Below are 9,123 nucleotides of genomic sequence, written 5' to 3'. Positions count from 1 at the left end.
GCCCCAGCCCTGGGAGGAAGCCAGGCCACAGGACCTGCCCTGCCCATCACACGATGAACATCGTGCTCCTCACTGCCAGGGCAGGTGGTGGACATGCCCCACCGGCAGCAGGAGGGCTCGGGGTGTCAGGTGCGGGCACACCCGCCAAGAAGGGCACCCAGGAGACCCGTAGAGGGCTTCAAGAAGGGAATACAAAGGGTAACAAAATGCAGACAAAGGAGGAAAAGCCAAGGCTGAAAAGTAAGAGCAGCATCACCCCAGAAGCCTCAACATGGGCTCCCGTTCCTGTGGCTGCAGGAGGCATTAGTCACATCTGTCCCTCTGAGCACTGGGCCTCAGGCCACCCGTCCCACCATGCCTGCCCTACTCTAGCCAAGCTGCATGCAGAGACCTCCCATGCAGCAAAAGCACAGTGACAGGCATTCCCGAGGCACCCAAAGTGCTAAGGAACAATTTGCCTGGCATGGCTGGTGTCTCCTGAATCTCCACGTACGGCCAGCAGACCAGGGGGCTCGGCTGCTCCACACAGCGCTGGCGAAACCACTCCATCGCACAGTTCAAGGGCTGCGGCTTGCCTCTAGCCAGAAATGTGTTCTCACCGCCCGGGCGCTGGAGCCAGCTGAAGTTCCGGCTGGCAGGCTACGAGCAGCCCATTCTCGTGTCTATCTGCTCCCATGGAAGCTATCCAACTACACTTCAGCTTCTCGTGATGGTTCACAGCTCAGCAGGCAAATATTCTCCAAGCTGTCACACCTTCTGCGTTGATATTCTTTCACAGAGATAAACTCTGTCTAGTTACTTTCCTTCCCTGACCTGGACTTCCAAGGTGCCTGGAGCACCAGCACGCAGGCCTCCAGACTCCGACAGCCCACGGGGGATAGTTTCTCCTAAGTAGGAGTTACTACGTGTACCTTTAGTGACGGATGGAGTAAGGTAAGACAGCCCAACACCGCCACACGAGCACCCAGACTGTCACGGCACCTGCAGGGGAATAAGGCTGCTCCTTCACATGCCTCTAAGGAGAAGAGCAGCTTTTCAGAGCTACAGCAATGTCCACAGTGAGGCTGAAGGACAGGAGAAGGTTGACCATGAATATCCACCACACCCACTCAGAGCTGAGAAAGCCACAGGCCCCAGGGAAGAGTAGGTGAGGACCCATGAAACAAACCCACCTCCTGCACCCAACGGCAGCCCGTTAAACACACCGGTGCCCCCCTCAGAAGGGCCACGTCTGCCAGGAACACAGGCAAGCTGTGGCGCACACCAGTCTTCGGAAGGGTCGGGCTGAGCGTGCGCCTCCAGCAGTGCCAGCTGCTCTCTGGGAGCCCCAGAGAAGGGTCCTGACTCCTCGGCAGAGACATAACTTTCCAAAATTCCTTGACTGCAGGTGTGCCAAAGACCCACCGCAGGAGCTGCAGGAAGTGAGGTCAGGAAAAAGCTCCTCTAGATATTTCAGTATTTGTGCAGCTTGTCAAAACAAACCCAAACATTTAAAGCCTTAAGTGCTGCCCAGACAAAGCTCTTCACAGAAGAACACTCCACAAAAACTCCGGGCAATCAACGTGAAGAATCTGGTAGTGGTGCACAAGGGGACTTTGTGGGCAGACAGCCACCTCGCAGGTACTGTTGGCTCCTAAAGCTGACACAAAACGTAGTTCCTTGAGAAGGGCAGCAAAAACCCCAGTGGCAATGAGCCAAACCAAACCCATTCCTCAGCTCAAGTCACGTACAAATATTTGACTAGGGACAGCACCTGCACTGGTGTCTCTGAGCATCTCAGTCCAGCTTCTCCCAGTGGGACATGTCTACAAGTCAGATTCAACACCCAGGCCAACGCATGAAGATAATTCCATGGAGTTGAGCTACAAACCAGGTACCAAGAACTTCCTATGGCCACCTGGAGCCCTGTGGCACATGCCACAGAGACCTGCTTGCCAAGGGTCACCCGGAGCAGCCCACAGGCAGAAGCACCAGCAGCTCCAAGTGAAGAATAGGGAAGATCACACCTGCAGGACTGGGGATGGGGCGTCAAGCTGAACCAGATGCCTCAGCCCCACCAACCCCTGCCAGCTCACCCTACCCCTCCCAAGGACCGGGTCACCCACCAGCCCCTGCACCAGCTCAGCTCAGCAGCAAGGTTCCTCATGAGTGATTCAAGAAGCAGAGCTGCTCTTCCTGCTAGAGCAACCACCCTCCTCAAAAGACAACACTGCAAAATCTGAGACCTGGACTGATGACATCCACCAAGAACACGCCTGAGGGGTGGTGTCAGCAGAGCAAAAACTGCCCTGAACTCGGCAGGAAGAGAATTTAGGGAGGAGAGGGCAATAACCCGCCTTAAGTTTTGACATGAGCTACTGGAAGGATGCTTCCACAAGTGGGTGGGACCTGCATTTCGCCTCTCAACCCAGAGATGGAAACACAGGAATTGAGAGGTCAAAAGCACACCCTGCCTGAAGTGTGGGAGGTGGAGTAACAGCCTTCTGAAAGGTCCAGGTTGGGGCTTTCGCCCAAAAGCACTGTAGCAACCTGTGCTTGTTGTCTAGTGCCTGAACCTTTGGGGCGAGGTGGAGGGAGCTGGGCTGGGTTAGCACAGCAAAGAGAAGGGGGAATCGAGTGGCCATCTGCAGCAACCAGAAGGGCAGCTGCCAAGATGATGGAGACTTGTGTCAGTTGTTGCAGACAAGGGGAAATAGCCCCAAGGGACACTTTGTGAGTGGAGCCCAGAAAAAGCTTTGTCATTAAAAGACATGCTCAAAGTCTGGAAAAGGTCCCTAGGCTTGATCTGAGGACCGGCCCTCCCTCCAGGACTGTAGCTACTCCACCCACACGACCTGCCTGTGCAAGGGAGCAGAAGGCATTACCCTGGTCTGCTAACCGAGCAGAGAAGCAACAGTGGCAACTGGCATCTTCCTATAGATCCCAGTTAGTGCTGAGATCAAAGTCGTGTCCTGGGGAACGAGGTGTTTATTGGGACGCCCTCCAGACAGGCACTCACTGCTGCCCCACTGAAGAACAGACTCTCCTTTGTGCTTGGACTGCCCCCCCAGCACTCACCTTGAAGGAATCACTTGGAACTGATCAAAGTGTTGCATTGTGGGAAAAAGACGTGCTCTTAAGGGTTAAAAGGACTTACCCGTAATTACCACAGCCGCTGCCCCCATCATCTTAGCGACCAGCACATTGACAAGGCCAATTGGTCCTGGGGACAAAGGGGAGAAAGAGAACATGTACCACCGCCAGACAGCACCGCCCGCAGGCTCTGAACGTGCCCAGAGCTCGGCGTGCTCCTGGGGTGAAGGAGGCTCCAACCGTGCTTCTGGCTGGGCAGCTCTGGGATCCCACCACAACCCCAGGGCGGTGGGATCCCAGCTGCCAGGAGAGCAGCTCCTGCGCCGTGAGGGGCTCTGCAAGGCACTGCAGCGCGGCACAGGCAAGGCCAGCCTCAGGGTCCCCTCGGATCCCCGTAACTCTGCCATGACCCACGCTTACAGCAGAGCCTAGCAGCACAGCGTGCCATCTGTCCATCCCCACCCCGTGCCGCGGCAGGCAGAGAACCCAGGGACTGTGTTCACCGTACCAGAGCCGGACACGAAGACCTTGCTTCCCAGAGTGACTCCCGCTCTCTTGCAGGCGTGGATTCCCACTGAAAGGGGCTCGATAAGGGCTGCTTCTTCAAAGGTGACGTTATCTGGAAGCCTGCAAGAACCAGACACAAGCAACTGTCACCAAAGAAGGCAGTGACACTCGAAGACCGAACATGGGGCTAAATCCCAGTGACAAAATCCACTCTCAGCCTTGGCCCCAGAAAGACAGAGCAGGAGCACGTCTCAAGAGGTCAAACCGCCCCTTCCCCTCCTCTGAAGCAGCACCGAGTGCACCCAGACCTTTTACCAGTGAGGTTTGCCCAAGCACTGAACACAAGGACCCACAAACTTCCCCACACCATCTCTGCAGTTCCGGGTGAGTCAGCCCGAAAGCTCCTTTGTCACTCACTCATTCCCTTCGGAATAAACCCCGAGCTGCATATGCACCGCCCCGAAGCTGTCCTACGGCTGGGACCCACTGGGGAGCTCCCAGTCCCCTGACCTGGGTTGAGTAAGTCAGCTCCACCCTTTTAGGAAACACGCTGCTGCCAAGGGCAATGCCGAGGTGGCCAGGCCCAGGTCTCCCCCTCATGCCCTGGATCTCCTCTGATGCAGCCAGTGGACTGGTCCCAGCACGTGCCCTCCCAGCAGTCAGGGAAAATGGGTACAGTGGCTGTCAAACACCTTTTGGACAGAAACAGCAGTAATGCAGCTAGAGTAAGTGATGAAGAGCAGAGGGGGTGAGACCCTTCTGAACTGCTGACAGACATCCATCAGCCCCACGAGGCAGCCCGCCAGAAAGCCACCAGCCTGGGCTCTGGCACAGCGGGTGCTGGGAGCTGTGCCTGTGAGGAAGGTCTTTCTGCCAGCTCTAGGAAGCTCAAGGTCAGATCTCAGCCAGGCCAACAGGAAGGCAAGGTCATGGAAATGACCATCGTGGGAAGACACCTGCACGTCCCATATCTCCAGGAGGTGTTAAAGGGCTGGCTCCAGGAGTTCAGTCATCTCGGAGTCTGGCATCACGTTTGCTACTACTGGGTCTGGGCACCGCTCTGTCAACGGGGAGGGCAGTGCCATAGCGTGATCCCACGTCCATCAAAGATCCCACATCCTACTCAGAGCATCCCATGCCCCCCAGCAGAAAGACAGACAATATCTGCTCAAACACGCAAGAGCCCGCTGAGCTCAGCTGTCATCCTTTCTTAGCAAATCTGTGCTGGCAGAGTGAGCTCAGGCCAGGGAATCTGCTCTGCATCAGACGGCCACAGCACTGGTGGGGTCAAACTGGGAGCACCAGATCCAGGCTTTGTATTTCAAAGCTTAAAACAAACAAAAATAGTAGTCAAGGTAATATTTACTCAAATTGGAGAAAAAAGCAGAGCCCTGGAAGAAGACAGCTACAACCCAGCCACTTCCTCCCAAGGGAAAGCTTGGGATGTTGTCAGAAAATGTTCTTTTAACACCACACAGGGAATCAGTGACAGCGGCTCTGGACAGCGTGTAGTCTGTCCCATCCAGAGCCACATCTCATCCTGACAGCAGCTGCTTGGGAGCCGCTTGGAAAGGGGCTTCCTGCACTCAAGTGCCTCCTCCCGACAGAGATGGTCCTGAACCCTTCCTCTGCAGACACCCAGGACGTTCCTGCTCGTGGAAGTGCCAGCTCCGCACAAAGAACAAGCTCCACAAGTAGCACAGTGTCGGGGGGCTGCGACCTTGGACTGGTTCTAACTGCTCGTGCAAAAGCACTCACATGGGTGTAACGCTGCTCTGGGTATTTAGCAGAGCAGTTGCTCTTACGCAAATGTGTCAGTCCTGCCACAATTAAGAACGTTAACGAAACCAAGAGCAGGGAGCGCATGGGAAAAGGAAAATAATTAAGGGGTAAATCAATGGCGACAACCCAGGAGACACCCAAGGAATGTTTGCCAATGTCTGGCACCGGAGGGGATAACCAACACCTGCCCGACAAACCCCTCGCGCAGCGGCTGCCATCCAAGCCTCACGCCTGTTATTTGTGGACCAGAAAGCAATAAAACCTGTTGTGTTCAAGGAAAGAGCATTCGCTGCCAGGCTCGGGAGGGCCAAAAGGCAAATGTTCAGCTAACCCTGCCCCACCCCCCGACCCGCCCGCCGCCCGGAGCATGCGTCTCTGTGCGGAGCAAGCGCCGACTGACTTGTAGCAGTAGCTGGCACTGTGCTTGTAGTAGCGGCACAAGTTGCCATCGTCGGGAGGCGTCGCGCAGAAGAAGATGGTGGGAGACAGGTTATAGCGGCCCGTTTTGCAGAACTCATCCGGATGAGTAGCTGGCACTGTGCTTGTAGTAGCGGCACAAGTTGCCATCGTCGGGAGGCGTCGCGCAGAAGAAGATGGTGGGAGACAGGTTATAGCGGCCCGTTTTGCAGAACTCATCCATCTCTCTGGGGACGCCAGGCTCGACGGCCACGCGGTCACCTGCCAGGGTGAAAGCAGACTGTTAGGCAGGAACAAGGTGGCCACGTAGGTATGAGCACCGCAGAATAAGGGAGTAATTGTCCAACTGGAATAACGAGGCAGGACAGATTAAAGAAAACAAGTGTGTGACCATGGCATGACTTGCAAGGACATAAGGGTCACAGGACAGCCCGTTTCATTTGGCAGAGGAAGCCAAGCAATGCCAAATCCCTCAGCAAAGCTTTCCCCCAACAGCCGTCCAGTCAGACACGGTGTCCAGCAGGAGGATGGAGCCACTTAGCCCACGGCACCGCCTCTGGTACAGCCAACAGGGGACGTCTGGGGGTGAGAGGAGCAGGACGAGCGCACACTGAATGTACTCCCAGCCTCCCGTTCCGCTCAGCTGTGAGGCCTCCCAAGCTGCATGAGATCTGTCTGCACTCAAGTAACCCTCAATAGTTTCTCCTCCACCTTCCACCACGTAAACTTCTGGCATCCACATCATCCTTTGCCAGAGACCTGCAGGTCTGCTGCGCTGTAGATCTGCAGCCATGCTGCACCTGGCTCCCACCGTCCCCTGCTCTTCTATCAGAGGAACCAAAGAAGAGGCAACTTTCATGTGCCCTCTCCCTGCCTTCCATGAGCCTTCAGACCTGCCACTTGTCCTTGAGTTGTTTCCCCAGCTCCTAGCTCAAGTTCCTAACTGAGTCATTCATCACGGAGACCCACTCTGCACGTCGCCCTCAGCTCGTCCTCCTCTGAATCTTCTTGACTTCTACACCCCTTTGGAGAGGAGGAGACCAGGACTGCAAGCAGAGCTCCAGACGTGCAGGGATGTCCTCTGAGTCTCTGCCCCTTTCCTAACACTGATCTGCATTTTTCACCATTACTGAGCCAACGTTCCCGCACGCTGGGTCAGAGGCAAAAGTCTCTCCCTTCAGCAGGGATGGTCAGCCCGTTGTTTCAGATACGAAGCTGTGTTTGTTTCTTCTGTCATGGATATCACTTTACTTCTACCTGCACTGAACTTCACCTGCACCTTATCACCCAGGCTCACCTCAGGCCTCTCCGGAACTCTTGCGAGCTCTCCTGTGTCCTCTCCACCCTGAGTAATTTGTCATCACTAGCGAACTTTGCAAAACCCACTGCTCAGTCCATTTTCCGGAGCATTCATGAGCACAGCAAAGCGCAGAACCCGGTAGCGCAGCTCCAGCGACCTCTCTGCTCTGCAGGAGGCCATTTGTTCCTTCCAGAACAGAGACAGTGAAAAAACATTAACAGCAGGCTGTTGGCAAGAGCAGCGGACGTGGTTTCTGGTGCTGCAGCGAGCGTCTCCAGTACCAGCTTGTACCAGCACACGCCCTGCTCTGCGTAAGAACAAAGTCAGCCCAGCTCAAGATACCCCAGGATAGCTCATAGCTAAGAAACACCGAGCTGGGTGATTAATAGCAGCACGGTGATACTCCTCAAAGGAGGAGGTCACACTGCACAACTCACAGCCTGGAATATCAGGCAAGTTCACCTCACCCGTTACTCCTACATTCTCAGGAATTGATTAGTGGGAAGACAAATAAGACATAGATTTTGATTCCAATAACCTGGCTTCAGATGAGTCACCCCTGCTCCCACTTTGACGACAGTCCCAGAAGCTTCGTGCCCCAACACCATGGGTTCCTTCACGACGAAATCCCCAATTCGTCCGTGCTGCCAGTAGTGAACGTCAGAGCCGCAGATCCCCACAGAATGCATCCGCAGGAGGACCTCTGCCAGAAGAGGAGAAAAAGGTGCCTTGTAGAAACACTTTCTCGGGCACTGGGAGAGCGGCATGTGTGCTCTGCCACAGGCCAGGCCAGCTTCGAAACACCCGAATTTAGCCCTAAACCAGCGTTCCAGAACCGCACGTGCCCATGTCAGGATGGTCACGAGACACTGCTGAAATGCAGAAGTACACAAGACCTCACAAATCAGGAAAGGCTTCACAAACCAGGGCAGGACCTCCGTCACCGAACGCTAACACAGTTTGCGAGGGACACGACCGTTACTGGAGTGCGAACGAAAGAGCAAGTCCATTTAAATCTTCCTCGGGCCCCAAGCTACGGCTTCAGCCCCAGAGCATTACGAATCAAGCTTCTGTCACGCCTAACCCCTCAGAACCAAGTCCTGCAGCGGGACCACGCGACACGCACCAAGAGCTGTTTAACGGGAGGTGCGTGAACTGACGAAGCAGGAAGCACAAACGCTGGATAAAGGGGTGCACCTGGGGCTCTTCTCCTCCAGTGGGAAGGAAGTGCTACCTGTTTCAGCCACACATTCTTTTTTGGATTATTTTACACTTTCTCAGAAATATTTTAGCTCTTTATGATGTCAAGGAGGAACAAAGAGAATGAGAAAAGAAAGCAGTCAGACGCCACCATCTCTAGACCTACCATTGGGACCCGGCTCCGGCACCGGACGGTTTTCCTGCGGACAGAAAGAAAAATAAAAAAAAAGCATTCAGCTGCTTGTGCACAGGCATAAGAACACCCCGTGTGGAGTCAGCCCAGGGTCGCACCCGTGAGCAGAGCCGGGTTTTGGCTCTGGCTGCTCAGGAAGACCACGAGGAGCCCACACTTCCTCCCGAAGCTCAGCTCATCCTGCTCACGCAGGGCAGGAGCGCGGGCAGCCGCTACGAGCGAGCATGCAGCCAGCTCGTAAACCCACTCGCCAAATTATTTTGCAGTAATTTCCCCTTCCCTGCCCAGACAAGAGCCACACACTAAACCCTCCTGCCCTGGAACAGCCTCAGGTTCCAGCTGAAACTGGCTGACAATGGAACCTCCTAGGAAGATTCTGAACTACCCGTTTCTAGTATGGCAGAGCTTAGGGTATTACTAAATAATGGGAAATATTTTCACTCCGTGACAGTAACTTGGCGCACCAAACCATTGTAAATTCCTGATGGCTCGTCACTGGCACAACAAATGATAAACCAGAATTATGATTATCACTCGGCCCCAAGCCGTCCCTCCACCCCGAGGTCTGCAGGCCCTTGGCCTTCACCGAGCTCCCTCAGCTGCCTCAAAAGGCAAAGGAATAGTCTGGTTGGGTTTTACAACAAGAGCGAGA

At 54.9% G+C, this 9,123-nt stretch overlaps 1 protein-coding gene across 1 annotated transcript in view; it reads right to left on the bottom strand.

Annotated features, from left to right (window-relative positions):
- Positions 1 to 8,478, bottom strand: part of SORD (sorbitol dehydrogenase) — a gene marked incomplete at its 5' end in the record, with an annotated part of 12,527 nt that extends 4,049 nt beyond the window's left edge. The window contains 6 exons of the mRNA XM_010132672.1: positions 3,137 to 3,202; positions 3,581 to 3,699; positions 5,762 to 5,882; positions 6,001 to 6,039; positions 7,617 to 7,781; positions 8,445 to 8,478. Of these exons, the coding sequence (XP_010130974.1) occupies positions 3,137 to 3,202; positions 3,581 to 3,699; positions 5,762 to 5,882; positions 6,001 to 6,039; positions 7,617 to 7,781; positions 8,445 to 8,478 (544 nt within the window). The remainder of the gene's footprint in view (positions 1 to 3,136; positions 3,203 to 3,580; positions 3,700 to 5,761; positions 5,883 to 6,000; positions 6,040 to 7,616; positions 7,782 to 8,444) is intronic.
- Between the last annotated feature and the right edge of the window lie 645 nt (positions 8,479 to 9,123).

Source organism: Buceros rhinoceros, unplaced genomic scaffold (genome assembly GCF_000710305.1).
Source record: "Buceros rhinoceros silvestris isolate BGI_N320 unplaced genomic scaffold, ASM71030v1 scaffold39103, whole genome shotgun sequence".
Taxonomy (NCBI): Eukaryota; Metazoa; Chordata; class Aves; order Bucerotiformes; family Bucerotidae; genus Buceros; species Buceros rhinoceros.
The sequence above is the reverse complement of the archived record's forward strand: the minus strand, read 5'-3'. Positions and strand labels throughout refer to the sequence as shown.